Source organism: Dipodomys merriami, unplaced genomic scaffold (assembly GCF_024711535.1).
Source record: "Dipodomys merriami isolate MVZ:Mamm:240054 unplaced genomic scaffold, mDipMer1.0.p SCAF_2, whole genome shotgun sequence".
NCBI classification, from domain to species: domain Eukaryota; kingdom Metazoa; phylum Chordata; class Mammalia; order Rodentia; family Heteromyidae; genus Dipodomys; species Dipodomys merriami.
Window position 1 is genome coordinate 74,542,656 of NW_027203381.1, and position 16,444 is coordinate 74,559,099.

Here is a 16,444-nt window from a genome sequence, read left to right on the forward strand (position 1 = left end):
AATGCCTAACTGGAGGCATGGCTCAAAGCATATAGAACCAGTATGAACAAACAAGTGTAGCAAGAACTAGAGACTCTGAATTCAAAGCCCAATTCCAACACAAAAGAAGGAAGGAAGGGAGGGAAGGAAGGAGGGAGGGAAGAAGGGAGGAGAGGAGAAGGGAGGGAAGAAAGATAAAAAGACAGAAAAAAGAAAGAAGGAAGGAAGGAAGGAAGGAAGGAAGGAAGGAAGGAAGGAAGGAAGGAAGGAAGGAAGAAAGGAAGGAAGGAAGGAAGGAATTCAACCAGCCATATTCTAACAAACATTTGAAAAAGGCTATATTTACTGGGTACCAGGGTTAGAGCAATAGATACAACTCCCTGGTTTTTCATGGAGAGATTGTAATCAAGGCACAGTCTGGAAGCCACTGGCAGAGAACAGTGTTGAGCATGTGGAGACCACCATGAGCTGTGGGCCCTACAACTCTTCTTTGACTGCAGTCACGTCCACCAATGATGGCATCTTCTCTTCACTCCTGTCCCAGTCCAATTCTGTTCTTCCCTGTGATGAAACAGGGGGCCCTGCCCTTCAAAAATGAGCACAAGTCCCCCTTGCTGGTAATCACTCTGCTGTCCCTTGTGCTCCAGCTGCTGGGGCATGTCTTCCCAAAACACTTCAAGGGATGGGTTCCTTCCCACCTGTCACTATGTAGGCTTCTGGGGGGAGGGGGGGCACTCCACAGCAGCCTCCAGTGTAGAAAGGCCTGAGGAGCCTGATTCATCATTTACCTAAAAATTACACCAGAACACCCCCAAAGTCTGGATATTTTTCCATAAGCAGCATTTGCACTTTCAAATGTTCTACAAGACTTGGCTCCATTTTCAGGCCTCTTCCTTAGCCTGTGGAGCTTTCTCTGGGCTCACAGTCAGCTACACTACTTGAGCTTTTCTGGAATGCCTATCAGGACGTAGTGAGAGGCTCAGTGGTTACCACACTGGCTTCCTGAGTGTGTGCAATCATTTATTTTTAAAATAAGACTCTAGCAGGGCACCAGTGGCTCATACCTGTAGTCTTAGCTAGTTAGGAGACTGAGATCTGAGGGTCACAGTTTGAAGCCAACTCAGACAGGGAAATCCATAAGACTGTTCACTCCAATTAGGCAGCAAAAAAGCTGGAAGTAGAGCTGTGGCTCATGTTGGTAGAGCATTAGCCTTGGGCAGAAGAGCACAGGGACAGTGCCCAGGCCCTGAGTTTGAGCCCTTGGAGTAGTACCAAACACACACACACACACACATACACACACACACACACACACAGAGCCTATATTTTCTAAAAATTATATAGCCAGTTCTGTGGGGAGGGGGACATCCATTGTGGTCCTTTGGAGAGACTTATCTGACCAGGGTTTTGAATGTCTTGATTCTGCGCCTGGTCAGATTACTGGTTTATCACCTGCTCTTGGAACCAGAAAGCATACGTTGATTCCTGGCTCCTTCACTTCCTAGCCCTGTGATCAGTGCTCCTCAGTGTCTGCTTCTTTTTCTTCCTTTCCCTTTCTTTTTCTTTCTTTCTTTTTTTTATTTTTTATTTTATTTTATTTTTTGTCAGACGTGGGGCTTGAACTCTGGGCCTGGGCGCTGTACCTGTGCTCTTCAGCTCAAGGTTAGCGCTCTACCACTTGAGCCATAGCACCACTTCTGGCTTACTGGTGGTTAACTGGAGATAAGAGTCTCACAGACTTTCTTGCCCCGGCTGGCTTTGAACTGCAACCCCCAGATCTCAGCCTCCTGAGTAGCTAGGATTACAGGCATGAGCCACCAGCACCCAGCTTTCTTTTTATTTTGTGTATGCCAGTACTGGAGCTTCCACTGCCATTAGTCCCAAGGACCTGCATTATTCCTTGTGATTTCTCCTACAAAGAATGGTTGTAGTCTTGTTCTATTAAATTGTCATTGTTACCCACATTTTGTGTTTTGTTTTGTTTTCACCTTGCTGGTATGTGGTTGACACTGTTACCGGCCAATAGTGTGCTCCGAGTGTTCCCCTATTCCTGTGTAAACTATCTAAAATTAGGAGGCTACTCGGGTACAGCACAAGAACCACAAAGAGTCAGATCCTAGTAAAGAGTGAGAGGTATTAGGAAGAGGAATTATGCCTCCAAGGGGAAGTTCAAGATTGACAGCTGAGAAGTTACTGAGCTCTGGGGTTTTACCTAATAAGTTGGGTTTAGTAGATGGTAGGAAATCAAGGTGCTACTCTTGTGTCCTTCACCAAATTGTCAGCCAATCACAGAAGCTGTCTATGCTTGGGCAGGCACATGCCTGGGCATGTAATTTGCCCTTTCTTCTTGATTTTTCCTCTTTGTATTTCCCATTTGATCTTCTGACCCTTCTCACTTTAACTTTGGTGTAGGGAGTGGGCACCAGTGTTCGTGAAGGTGTGGGCTATTATGTCAGTCCAGGTTGGCATCTAGGAGCTTTAATAATATAATCTCATAGTCCAGGGCATTTCCTGTTGCTTGTCTGCCTAAGATAATAATACAAGGTTGAGAAGTTTGAGAAGTACTAACTCAAAGATACCCACCTATATGTCCAAAAGATCTCTCTGCTCCTCCACCCCTCCAGACCCCTGGGGAGGCAGTGGGAAGGGGTGGTACATGGCGTCATCTTCCTCCTGGCCTTCTTCCTCTCTTGTTCCAGGCTTTCTTTTCAGTGGCTGTTCTGATATGGAGAATTGCATTTTCTCTAGTGGTACAGACTGCAAACCACTTTTTCCTATATAGCAGGATTACACTCCAATAAGACAATTAAGATATTTCCTGATGTTTTATTTAAAAAAACATTTTTGTTTCTTTATAGTTCTACTACATTCTAAGTACAAATAGATGCCCAAGGACTCAGGCAATTGCATAAGACTAGGGAAGCTGAAATAGTATCTTTGTAAAGCTTTCCAGATTACAATGGACATCTAATCTATAAAATGAGTCATCCCCCCCACGGTAATTAATTATGGAAGAGAATAACTAAGAATTGGACCTTTCTCCATGGTGGTAATGATCCTGTGTCCTAGTAATAATGGTCTAGCTTAAGTTGCATGCGCATGTGTGGGTACACAGGTGCGCATGTGCATGCATGCACACACACACTCATATACACATACTTCACTTCCCTCAAAAACAATCCAAGAAGATGTATCCTACCCAGGATTATTCTAAACACAAGCTATTTCCAGATCATGATAAACAGACACACTTGCTTGTAAGTTGACTGGCTCCGGCAAGCAGAACATCTTTTTGCTGCAAGAGAAGAGCAACACAGGCAAGTTCTTAGTTGGCCGAGGGAGAGGGCTGGGAATTGTGTGGCTCTGTGTGCCCATGTTATTTAGTAAAAGGAGTCTTTCATCATCTACAGTGGAGCCTATTTCTAGTGCTGGAGTAGAGTGGTAGAGTGCTTGACTGGCATTCATGTGGCCCTGAGTGATTCCCAGTACAGGGAGAGGGAGAGGGAATGGGAAAAGGAAAGAAAGGAGAAGAGAAGGGGAGGAGGAGATGGAGGGAAGATAAAAGGGGGAGGTAAGAAAGAAAGTGGGAGGGAGGAGAGAGACAAGGAAAGAGAAAGAAAGAAGAAGAAGGAGAAGGAAGGAAAAGGAAGGAAGGAAGGAAGGAAGGAAGGAAGGAAGGAAGGAAGGAAGGAAGGAAGGAAGGAAGGAGGGAAGGAAGGAAGGAAGGAGGGAGGGAGGGAGGGAGGGAGGGAGGGAGGGAGGGAAGAGCCTGAAAGGATCCTCTAAGAGCCAGGGATAATAAAATTAATCAAACTGATGCCTTGTGGAGAAGGAAGGGAGCATGTTCTAGATCTGTACCCATGAATGTGACACATTTGAAGTGGAGGCCAAGAAGCAAAACAAAGAAAATAAAAATAAAAAGTAATAACTGAAAAAAGATGTTGTCCCAAGAAAATCTTCCCTACAAACCAAATGCCAATAAGAGTTTCCTCTACTGAAGGGGATGTGGGAAGTCAAAGCCGGTTCTCCCATCCTCTGTCTTCCTTCCTAACACCTCAACCCAAGAGAGCCCTACAGGAGGGTCAGGGTCTTTGCCATCTCTGTTTCTGAGTTGGTAATCACTGTGATGAGATGAAACCTCATCAAGGAACACGCCTAAGGCCAGGACCAGGGCTAGCGTTGGGGGTGCCTGGGGTGGGTGGGTATAGGAGCTCACTTGTCATTGACCGGTAGAGGGGCAGTACAGAACTTCCCAGCAATGGTAGTCCTGTCTTTCTTCCAAACCCGGCTGGAAACTTGGAACTTGAGCTTCACTTGGTTGATCTGGCACTGTGGGTTGGGGTGGGGGATGAGTCCTCTGCCCTGAAGTTGTTGTTTAGGTCTGAAGGGAAAGAGAATGAGTCACCATGGAGTTCTTTCACTGTCACATTCTTGGAAGATGGGGACATCTTGTTTGTTTGTTTTGTTTTTGGGTTTTGGGGGAATGTGGGGGGTTTTTTTGTTTTGTTTTTTGTTTTTGGTTTGTTTTTGTTGTTATTTGTTTGTTTGTTTTCAGTTGTGGAGCTTGAACTCTCAGCGTGGCACTGTCCCTGAGCTTTTCAGCTTAAGGCTAGCGCTCTACCTCTTGAGCCACAGTGCCATTACCTGTTTTCTGGCGGTTTATTGGAGATAAGAGTCTCATGGACTTTCCTGCCCTGGATGGCCTTGAACTGTGATCCTCAGATCTCAGCCTCCTTCGTAGCTAGGATTACAGGCGTGAGCCACCAGCGCCTGGCATCTTGCTTGTTTTATGTCACCCTCTGTCACACACATGGTTCTGAACCCAACTGGAGAATACTGGCTGAGTTTTGAAAACAAACTAGTGAACACTATAACAAAAGAGTACCTCTTAGAATTTTCCCTGTGGAAAACTTCTTCACTTTTGACCTTGTAGGTGGCTGAGAGCTGCACGCTCAGATCCTGTTATATAGAAATGGAAGCCTACCTGTCCAGAGAACGTGGTATCTACAGACCACTCTGGGTGAGGCTAGGTATGAATGTGTGGGTGGAAAGAACAAAACAACAACAACAACAAAGCAGACTTAGAAGCCAAGACAGGACTGAGACAGAGTCCAGGTTTTGCCTCTTCCCAGTTGTGTGGGCTTTGGATAAGTTACCTAAATCTACCAAGCTGGCTATGGAGGGACACAGTCTTTAATACAAATCCCAGCTTCCCCACGTACTGACAGGAAGCAGAACCACGGGGTTTGGTAGGTACTGAGATCAGCCTAAGGGGCCCAGAGTGACACAGGAATCCAGGCCTCTCTTGTCTTTGCCACTGTAGCTGAGAAAGAGGAGGGAGAGGCATGAAGTAACTAGTAGGGTCCTTCCTTGGCTGTGGGGCCACAAATAGTGAGATCCAGCTGTATAGAAAAGACCTGCTGTGGGGGGATGGAGGGGAGAAGAAGCCCAGCAGGGCTGCTAAGCACGGGAAGGGGGAACTGGCCCTGGGCCCTCCATCTCCCTCTGATTTCCAGCTCTCCTGATGTCGCTAGAATTCATTTACTGTGTAAAATTCCCTTCGTGAGGCTCTGTTGGCCTGGAACAAGGACATTATCTCACCAGTCTATCTTCTGCTAGCTTGTGAGTGACTTGACCAATTCCCTTTGAAAGACGTCTATACTGTGGTTCCTGAACTCTGGCCTCTGCCAGCCTCATGGCTCTCTGCAGCTGAGCTTCTTTGCTTCTTACTTCCAGCCTGGCCCCACCAATTCCAGGTCCAATTCCTTGTCTCAACAAAGAAAGGGAATGACCAGCCCCTGGTGTGGACACTGGTACCATCATTAAGTTCTCCAGGCCTTTAGTCTGGCCGTTGCCTTGCCTGTATTCACTAACTGGTCCTTTATCTTGGATTGTGTTCTGACAATTAATACTGCTCCCCTTCCCAGGAATGGTGTCCTCCACACTCTGGCCAGCCCTCCCTGGGTATGTCTTCCTACCTTCCAACATTCTTGAGGCACCACCATTTAGATTCCCAAACACCATTTCTTATCTAGGACCTGATGGCTACAGACTAACCACCCACTAGGGTATCCATCATTGTATCTGCTAGCATTGTCTGCTAGCATCTGAATCCACTGTGCTTGGAGCCAGTACTGATCTCAAACCTGGAGCCTCCCAGGCCCCCCTCCCCAATGTATCTGTACTGTTGGGGGTTCTCTAGCAGGTGCTACCCCATCCCCACACTAGCAGACTTCACCTATCCATTAGCAATCCCAAAGTGCCTTCTCTGCGATGTCTCCTTGTGCCCAAATAGAAAAGGAAAGCAGAGGGGTCGGCCATGGGGGGCACTTACGTACATGGTGATTTTAACTGCGGAGGTGACATTGTTGCTAAGAAAGGTGACCTCGATGCTAGTGTCCTTTTTTCTTGGCTCCTGTAAGTAAAACTCCACGAGGCTGTGATGCACTAGAAAAACAAAACAGGGGGAAAAAGGCTGGGCCAGAGGGCAGAGGTGCAATGAGGGAAAATCCCCAGAGAGCAGCCGTGCAAGCAGCTGCCTCTTAGCAGCTCAGTCCCTCAGCAGATTGCTAATCATCTCAGAGCCTTGGTTTCCTCAGGTGTAAAGCATGGGTGAAGAAAGTAGGTATCACAGACTGCAGTGAGAGTTGAGTGGATTAATACATACAAAGTCCTAGAACAGTGCCTGTGCCGAGGAAGCTTTCAGACATATGGGGTTCATTATTACTTGGATTGCTAGAAGGGTGCCCTCTGCCCTGTTTGTGATGATCATGGCAATGTGAGCTTGAGAGAGCCAGAAAATAACCTATGCTGCTGTTGTTTGAATGTTTGGGAAGGAAAGGAAGTGGTTACACAGGGTTACACTCACAATGCCCAGGACTTCCCCAATCCTACCCTATTCTATCCTCATAATCCATTTTTGCCAGCAGGCACTTACCACGACTGTTTGTGTTTTCCACATAAAGATCTAGAGTCTCAGAAAGATTAACTGGCTTATTCCTGGGGAAGTGGAGAGACTGAGATTGAAATCTAGGCCTATATGAACTCAGTCTGAGCTACGGGCTCCATATGACATTGCCCCAGACCTTCTTTTTTTTTTAAATTTTTTTTTTTCGGGTCCGGTCATGGGGCCTGAACTCTGGGCCTGGGCACTGTTCCTCAGCTCTTCAGCTCAAGGCTAGTGCTCTACCACTTGAGCCACAGCGCCACTTCCGTCTTTTTTCTTTTTGCTTATGTGGTGCTGAGGAATCGAACCCAGGGCCTCATGCATGCAAGGCAAGCACTCTACCACTGAGCCACCTTCCCAGCCCCCCAGACCTTCTTTAACTGGAAAACATAGCTACAAAGACCCCTGGACTACCTCAACACAAGCTGGTCAGAAAGTCAGCTAAAATTTTTACCATCAACAGCAGTATAAATGTATCCTATTCACCCCACAAAACAGGCAGAGGGTGCCAGACAACACACATCCCCCCAGAAGCGCAGTCACCCTAATGAGGATACACATAGCATGGGCAGGATTGATGTAGTGTACACTATGGGATCCTAGACTGCCCTCTCTCCCACCGTCCGTCTGTCTCATCCACACCCTATCACCTTGGCTTCAAGAAAACACAGTGCATACCATCAGGGACTGACTGGAATGGTTCTGTGAAGGGGAAGGCAGGCAGAGGCGAGGGTTTTCTTGAGGACTAACAGGATGGGAAATAGATAGGGTAGGCACCAAGGAGAGAGAAAGAAACATAAAGGAGGAAAGGAGCTACAGAGAACCCTGGAGGACACATTCAGTGATGAGAGAATCAAGGACGATGCACGTCAGATGTCCCCAAAGTTCTCATCTACAGAGCTATCATAGGACTCATCCTTACAGTTCTGATTCTTCCATCCTCCAGGGTGTCTTTGCCCCAGCCCTAGTCCTCCCCCTCCACCTGGGCTCCCACACTGGGCTAGCCTCTGTCAGCCTCCACATCGGCAGGGCTGAGCTGGCACACCCCTACTCACCACAGTATGGGGCCGTGGATGTGGTCAGCAGGTACACTCTTACTTCTTTGGGGAGTGGCTCTATTTTGATACCACCTTGTTCCACCAGCCCTGGAAATAAAGACGCACAAAGATGGCAGACACCAGAGAAAACTACTTCAGGGTGCCACAGCCAGCACCCACACAGGAATTCGTTAATTCATGCACCCCACATTCTATACACATCTACACTGCATACCTGTTCTGTCATCCAAATAAAGTCCTGTGGAAGATAAACAGGAACTATACTTTTGGGATCCTAAAGTCCATACTCCATAATGGTAAGAAATTTAAAATTACATCTTTAACTTATGGCAGTTGCCTTTTTCTTTTCAGATTTTCAAAAATTATTATTATCAACTAATTGTACAAAGGGGTTACAATTCCATAAGTCAGGTTATGAGTACAATGCTTCTTGGTCAATGTCAACACTTTCTTTGTTCTCCCACATTTTCCCCCTCCCTTCTCTACTTTCAAGTCACCTAGTTTTTTTATTTTTGTCAGGCATAGGGCTTGAACTCTGGGCCTGGGCGCTGTCCCTCAGCTCTTCAGCTCAAGGCGAGCACTCTACCACTTGAGCCACGGTGCCACTTCTGGTTTTCTGGTGGTTTATTAGAGATAAGAGTCTCACCGATTTTCCTGCCAGGCCTGGCTTTGAATCATGATCCTCAAATCTCAGCCCCCTTAGAAGCTAGGATACAGGTGTGAGCCACCAGCACCCAGCACCTAGTTCATTTTTAACATAATGTACATTGACTATAGTGAATTGTTCCCTCTGTTTCTGTGTCCCCCTCTTTTTCCTACCCCCAAAACCTGTTTCTACTTCCTAGTATTTGTTCTGATAAATAATATGTTAGTTGTTCAGAGGAGTTACGCCTTTTGAGTCCTCCCTTTAAATATGCCCTTCTTTGTTTGTGTGTAAATGCATCGAGTCCCGTATATGTTATCATGTGTCTGGCAGTTGTCTTAATGGCACTTGTATCCTATGCAGTGGGGTCACAGTGGGTTTCTTGACCTGCTGGCAGCCAGAGAAAGGGCATATGGGGCAGACAATATAGTGAGGGCAAGAGCCACAGGAGGAGGAAACATGGAGGCGTCAACAGTGCCTGTGCTTAGAACCCTTGAGGTGCTCAGCATGAGGGAAGTGAAGGAAGTTGAACAATGCGATGCCACATCCTCTGTCCCATCACCCAGGGAAGCAGACGCGAGCCCAGGGAGGGGAATTACATTGGCTCAGGGTGTGATCTTCCCTTCAGGTTTTGTTCATCTTCCCTTCACATTTAGTCTGAGGAATGACAGGTTCTGTGGTTCTGAGAGGCAGCTGGGAGTAGGGAGGAGCCACTTGCACTGCCCAGTTTGTCCTGGAGTTTTTCACCCTGGAAAGTACCAGGATAGTCACTGCCACGTATGCACAGGTAAGTGAAGCAGGTCCTTCAGCCCTCCTGGACACCTTTCTCCAATGTAGCCCCGGATCATCCAGCAATGCACCGGAGTCACCCAGCAACTAGGCACTTTCTTACCAGCTGGCATTAGCCACCACCTCCACAAACCACTCAAGAGAGCCTGTGTGTCACTTTGGGACTTCCCCACAATGCACTGATGAGGAGCTAACCTTACTGGAAGAGCCCATGGAATGCTTCTAGTCTAAGAGTAAGGAAGGACTCTAGACGTGTACACTGTGTGGCACAGAGCAACTGAGGCAGCTGGGAGCAGTCTAGCGGGAAAGGGCCGGGCGGCCGAGGCTCATCCAGGTGAGAAAAGGCTGATCATCTCATCGCTTAATTTTTCTTTTCCCCAGTTGGAGAGACTTCTTGCCCACAGGAGACAAGGATGTTTAAGATCTGACAGCAGACAGGGCTGGAGCTTTCCCCACACTGTCAAAGGATACCAGAGGGGTGACATTTTACCTATTCTTGGACAGGAAAGCAGGAAAGGATTAAAACAATCCAGACACTGCCCAGCAAGGAAGGCCTTGTAGCTGGCACAGGGAAAGGCCATGAACTGACAGGAATTCTCCAGGGCGCTGATGTAGAGGTGCACAGCTCTCATGTGATCACAGATCAGATAGCTGTAACCTGAACAGGGTGGGATGGGAAAAACAAGCAAGGTTTCAATCAAGACAAGTGGAAACTCCCTCCATGCTTTTACTGTAAGTCTTCTGAATTTTAAAGTCCAAAGGCTATAAATACTTGGGATGTCCCCTGAGCCACATTCTAAAAATAGGATCGGACATGGTTACTGCATCCTCCTTTTTTCCTTTTAATTTTACTGAGCTACCTAAGCCGAAGAAGAAAATTCCTTAATTTGAGATTCATTCTTATGGTATCATACAATGGAAGAGGTGGAGCGTTAGAAATGTTGAGTCCATTGTGTTTGAAAAGATGAGGTAAAAATAATAATCAAGACAAAACTTTGAGTCCCCAGAAGGGAAAATTTTCAGTTACTAATTTCCCTTGTGTTAGGAGCCACCATAATTTTTTTGTTCAACTATTAATGATCAAGATATGTAACTTTGGCCATTTTGTTATACTTAGACACTATAATTCTAAATTTTTTATTAAGGGTTTTAACTTGAAAAAAGATTATTTTAAATTCTCAGAGGAAAAGAAATAATTTTCTTATATTCTTCATTTAATTAGATTGTTTTTCAAGTTTCTGAAAATAAGGTGAATATAAGTTTAAATCACATTAAGCATTTGTTGATGAATAATGTGTATATTCCATTCCAAGAAGTATAAGTAAGTAAAACTGAAATTCTTTAAAGTTTACTATATTGTCAGCGTTTAAAATTCTCTTGTATTTATTTACCAATTAAACCAAATAAAAATGATTAAGCAATAAAAAAAAATGTTGAGTCCATCCCTGGAAACGGTTGTCCTCTCCACATTTTTGTCTTTACTATTATTCACACAAACCATTTTTTATTTGTGTGTGTGTGTGTGTGTGTGTGTGTGTGTGTGTGTGTGTGTGTGTTTAAATATGTATCTTCATCCTATCCAACTAAGGAGGTTGGCAGCTCAACTTCTATGTGTTGAAAATTACATGGAAAATAACTGATCAAATAAATTAGTCAAATATCCCAGCACACCAAAATCTTGTTTTTGTGGTTGTTGCTGTTGTTTACTATTTGAAAATGTGCAAACAAGCTGGGCACTGGTGCTGCTCAGGAGTCTCAGACTTGGAGGATCATGGTTCAAAGTCAACCAAAGCTAGAAAGTCCGAGAGTCTATCTCTAATTAATCAGCAACTCTAATCTGTAGCGATTGCAGCTCATGTGAGCGGTGCCACCAATGATAGACCAGAAAGACCATAGACTATTGGCTTGAGCTGCAGAAGCCTAGAGAAGCGGGGAAGGCAGCTTAAGCTTGAGGTATGTTTCCTATATCAAGGCTCCTCTCTGGAAATCCATGGCTCCTAAGATATTCAGCTGAGAAAAGCACCATAGGACATAGCCAAGGGCATCCTCAGGAACACACTGTGTGCCCAGACTGGCTGCAGACTGTTAATTGGTGAATTTCAGTCTGTAGACCAGCCAAACAACATTCTCTCAGAGCTGGGAAGGTGGCTTAGTGGTAGGGTGCTTGCCTTGCATGCATGAGGCCCTGGGTTCGATTCCTCAGCACCACATAAGCAGAAAAAGCTGGAAGTGGCACTGTGGCTCAAGTGGTAGAGTGCTAGCCTTGAGCTGAATTGCTGAGGGACAGTGCCCAGGCCCAGAGTTCAAGCCCCATGACTGACAAAAAAACAACAACAATAACAACAACAAACCCACTCTCTCCTGGCTTTCTGACCTGCGTGAAAGAACACGGGACACCCAGGTTGGTCCTGGCCTCCATTCACGAAGTAGTCCACGTGTCCAACAGGGATCCGAATACCTAAGTCTGAAAGAAGCAAATAGCTATTAATTTCTGCTTCAGAGTTCCCTAGCTGCAGATCCTGCAGTCTGCCATTGGCACCCATCCAGCCTATGCCTGCCTCATCCCAAAGAGCTTTGCGAGAAAGAAACCACATAAGAACCAATTGATAAGGTACGTACCACAGGGGCCGAACAAAATCAGAGAAGCCTCCTTGACACAAGTTTGTATAAATGAGTAAATGTTGTAAACTTAGTAAATTTCCTCTTTGAATAGTTTCTGTTTCCTTCAAGCAATAGTTCAGATAAATAAATGTACAGTTCTGTTTTCACAGTCTCCCTCAAAACCTATTTTTGTGCCTACCCGACTATGTAGAAACAGAGATCTGAATTTGAGAGAGAAAGACTGTAGTTCTTGCCTCATTCACTGTGGCCCTACCCCCAGGATCTCCCAGATGCCCCTTCTGAACCATCAGACAGAGTCAAGGCCGTCTGCCAAAACCCCTGAGTTTCTCCTTGTTGTAAGAAATCAATGGTGTACAGTTTAATGTTAATGACTCCAGAGACTTTACCACTCATCATTCAATCATGCCTTTTCCTTGCTTCCTGTATTCAGCCCAGGAAAAGTCTGCTCAGCACCACCTTAAAAATGCATTCTGGCCAGGCACTGGTGGCTCATGCCTGTAATCCTAGCTAGCAGGAAGCTGAGATCTGAGGATCCCGGTTCAAAGCCAGCCCGGGCAGGAAAGTTCGTGAGACTCTTTTTTTGGGTGGGGGGAATCCAGTTGTGGGGCCTGAACTCTGGACTTGGGAGTTGTCCCTCAGCTCTTCAGCTCAAGGCTAGCGCTCTACCACTTGAGCCACAGTGCCACTTCCAGCTTTTTTCTTTTTGCTTATGTGGTTCTGAGGAATCGAACCCAGGGCCTCATGCATGCAAGGCAAGAGCTCTACCACTCAGCCACCTTCCCAGCCCTCCTGAGACTCTTAGCTCCAATAAACTACTAGAAAACTGGAAGTGGCGCTGTGGCTCAAGTGGTAGAGCACTCACCTTGAGCTGAAGAGCACAGGGACAGTGCCCAAGCCCAGAGTTCAAGCCCCACGACTGACCAAAAAATTAAAAAAATACATTCTAAATCATTCTACTTTTCTCCATCTCTACCGTAACCACCTTGGCCTAAGCCAATCTGTAGGCCAGACTCCTACCGCAAACACCCTGTATCAGGCCATCCTACACACACACACACACACACACACACACACACACAAACACACACACACACACACAAACACACACACACACACAAACACACACACACACACACACACACACACACACACACATCTAAATCATCAGCCTGTTGTCACTGATCTTACAACTAAATGTAAGCTCTTTGCTGTGGCCAGACTGGATCAGCACCCTCTTTTCCAGCTTTCAGTCACCCTTCCTCCTTTTTTTTTTTTTTTTTTAAGCAAAAAAGGGTATTTATTGGTTCACATAACTGAAAAGTCCAGGGGATATACTAGCTTCAGGACCCTTCCTCCTTCTACTGTGTTCTAACCACACAGTTCTCTCTCCCGTCTCTGAAACATGCCAAGTCCTCAGCACCATTAAGTACACACACATGCTATGCAACCGTCTCTACCCTCTAGCTGAAAAGTTGTTCATTATTCCAAACTGAAACTGCCCTATTCAGCTCTGCCTCCCAGGTAGCTTCCACTTCCTGCCTGTCTCCATGACTTTGACATTTTTCAATAAAGATTTGCTGTATTCAAGACCACGGCTAACTCAATGAGCCAGGCAGAGGCCTATGAGCTTGGGTTTCCTATCTGTGCAATGAAGGGGAATGAGGATTGGATAGCACAGGTTTTCTAGAATCACACATCTGTGAGCCATGTATGCTTAGAAGAAGGCCTCTGACCATAGAGCAGGAGATATGGATGCCTCTCACTTGAACTGGTGCTCTTCTGGTCAGGCACAGATGTTAACAGATGTTATTGCTCCTTACTCCATTCATTGAGCACAGTGCCTGGCATAGGCCCCACGGGGTAGAAATGAGAGGCATGTTCCTTCCTTTTCCCACTTAGCTTGAGGTGCTTTATTTGGCCATAAAGGGTTGAGAGTTGGAGTTGGGGGTCTTTCCTGTGGGTGTCACTACTTGAAGGGGATTCTTTTTCTCTTTTATCCTGAGAACTGGGCTTGTTGTACAACAGGAGGGGAGGCCTGACTGGACTGGGTGATTGAGGAATGGAATACGCCCATCCCCAGGGATCAGGTACACCAGCCTGAAAGGGTAGCCTGACTTTCCCACAATTGAGGCAACAGTGATGCCTTCCCCAACCCAGTCACGTAAGACTTGGTATTGAATCAGAGACAGACTGCTAGACAAACTACTGTGGTCCATGAGAGAGAATCCTCCTGCTTCCCAGTGGCTTGAAATCAAACCATTCATCCCAGTGTTCACGGTGTCAGTGAGAGCTGCAGAAGAATAAAATGCTAGGGACTTTCAAGCTCATCCTGGTCAACCACCCTCTGGGAAGAGACAGCCCTCTGAGAGGAACAGGGCGTCTCTGTCCAGGGACTCTCTGCCGGCCCTGACCTGGGCCTACTCCATCACCCCAGGCGCTACCGCAGCTCACTGTCAGTGTCGGTATGGATGGCTTCCACGAAGAGGGCGTCTCCGGCATCCAGGCGCTCTTCCAAGCTGGCTCTGGTGTACTCAGGTCCAGCGGGGTCCAGGCCTGCAAGGACAGACTGCTCCAGGTGTCTTTCCTCTCCCTGCAGGAACCACTAGGGGTCCACTCCATGCCCTTCCTGGCAGTCCCTTTAGTGTAGGTCATACCATCTTCCAACAGGGACCGAGGCTCCTTAACCAGAAACTTCCTGTGTACCGGGTTCAAACGCAGTGCCTCATACTTGTTAGGTGGGTACCCTCCACTAGAGCCATAACCCCCATCCCTTTTTGTTTTGGTTATTTGTCAGATAAGGCTATGCAGTTCAATCCTCCTATCTATGCTTCTCCATAGCTGGGGCTGCAGATGGGAACCACCCACCTGACCTAAGGGTTGAGATGGGAATCTCACTGAATTTTTGCCCAGGCTCACCTCAATCCACAATCCTCCCAATCTCTACCTCCCAAACAGCTGGGATTACAGGAATGAGTTACTATACTAGGTCTGTTGTCTCTCTTGAGCTAACCTCTCAATGACTCAATTTTTCTGGCTCTAAAGTGGTAAAGCATTAGCCTTGAGAAAAAAAAAAAATCTCAGGGACAATACCCAGGCCCTGAGTTCAGGCCTCTGGACCAGCACAATAAACAAGTAACTAAATAAATAAAGTGAGTTTAATGATACCCACCATTTAGCATAGGCTGAATAATATTTGGGGTAACCATAGGGATATCTCTGAGGGGTTCTGTAGAACATGACTGAGAATTGTCCCACCAAAGGATCAGGACGCTAGCCTCATTACTACACACTCCAGGGTCTTCTTGATGAAGAATGGCGTTTAAAGCATCAAATCCCCAACACCTCTGCAGGTATTTAGCAGAACTGTCTGAAGGTGATTTCTGCAGTTGGCCACAGCTATGAGTTATTGCAACAAATGGAGATACTGAAACTCAAAAAGGAATGCATGGCCTCTGCTACTGCTGATCATGCCACAATAACCCTATTCCACGCAAAAGACCCATAACAAATATACTGTAGTGATAACAGATGTCTCAACCCTAAGAACACAGACTTCAGCCACCCCTCTGCTTATCTGAGAAGAGGGTTCTCCAGGGCACCTGTCTCTGTCCCCCGATCCTGGGAGACCAGGACAAGAGGAAAGTTACCTGTGATCCGTCCCAGCTGGCCTTTGTAGAAGTGTCCCACCATACCTCCAACATGGGCCCCCAGGCTCACCCCAATGATGTGGATAGAGGACTCTGGCACACCTAGCATCTGGAAGATATAAGGCCTAACTTAAATCAGCTTTTCCTGGTCCATTTTGTAAGGGACCTCATGCTGTCTCTCAGGAAGGCTGTTTTGCTTAATTTGTAGAAACTGCTTCTCAAAATCTGGCAAAACCCTACCCAAGTCTTGTTTTAACAATAAGTTCCTGGAAAGGATTATACAAGCTGACCAACAACCATCAGGTCAAAACTACTTAGAAATTGATGAGTCCAGCAGTTATGTAGAACAACTAGCTGAGCTAAAACTACAAAGCAGAATACCAGGCCAGATGCTGGTGGCACATGCCTGTAATCTTGCTCCTCTGAAGGCTGTGATCTGACAATTGCAAGCCATCCTTGACAGAAAAGTTTGTGAGATTCTTATCTCTGATCAATTACCCCAAAGCCACAAGTGAAGCTGTGGCTAAGCCATAAGTGGAGCTGTGGCTAAGCCACGAGTGAAGCTGTGGCTCGAATGGTGGAGTTCAAGCCTTGAACAAAATCCTAAGAGATGGTGCCAAAGCCCTAAGTTCAAGCCCCAGGATTCTCACACACACACACACACACACACACACACACACACACACACACACACACACACACACACACACACACGGAGTCAGCAGTCCATTGCCTCTAATCTTCCATGCTCATAAATTCA

At 46.4% G+C, this 16,444-nt stretch overlaps 1 protein-coding gene across 2 annotated transcripts in view; it reads right to left on the reverse strand.

Annotated features, from left to right (window-relative positions):
• Positions 1 to 115: 115 nt before the first annotated feature.
• Positions 116 to 16,444, reverse strand: part of Pla1a (phospholipase A1 member A) — a 29,299-nt gene continuing 12,970 nt past the window's right edge. The window contains exons 4-12 of one of the 2 annotated variants that reach the window (XR_011373541.1): positions 15,685 to 15,793; positions 14,489 to 14,590; positions 11,790 to 11,879; positions 9,906 to 10,073; positions 7,981 to 8,070; positions 6,318 to 6,426; positions 4,196 to 4,360; positions 2,563 to 3,274; positions 116 to 540 (exon numbers count right to left, since the gene is read on the reverse strand). Coding sequence is in view for 1 of the 2 variants with exons in the window: in XM_070030144.1 (XP_069886245.1) it covers positions 3,190 to 3,274; positions 4,196 to 4,360; positions 6,318 to 6,426; positions 7,981 to 8,070; positions 9,906 to 10,073; positions 11,790 to 11,879; positions 14,489 to 14,590; positions 15,685 to 15,793 (918 nt within the window). In the remaining variant the exon portion in view is untranslated. Of the gene's footprint in view, positions 3,275 to 4,195; positions 4,361 to 6,317; positions 6,427 to 7,980; positions 8,071 to 9,905; positions 10,074 to 11,789; positions 11,880 to 14,488; positions 14,591 to 15,684; positions 15,794 to 16,444 lie in introns of both variants that reach the window. The other variant, XM_070030144.1, reaches the window with a different exon arrangement.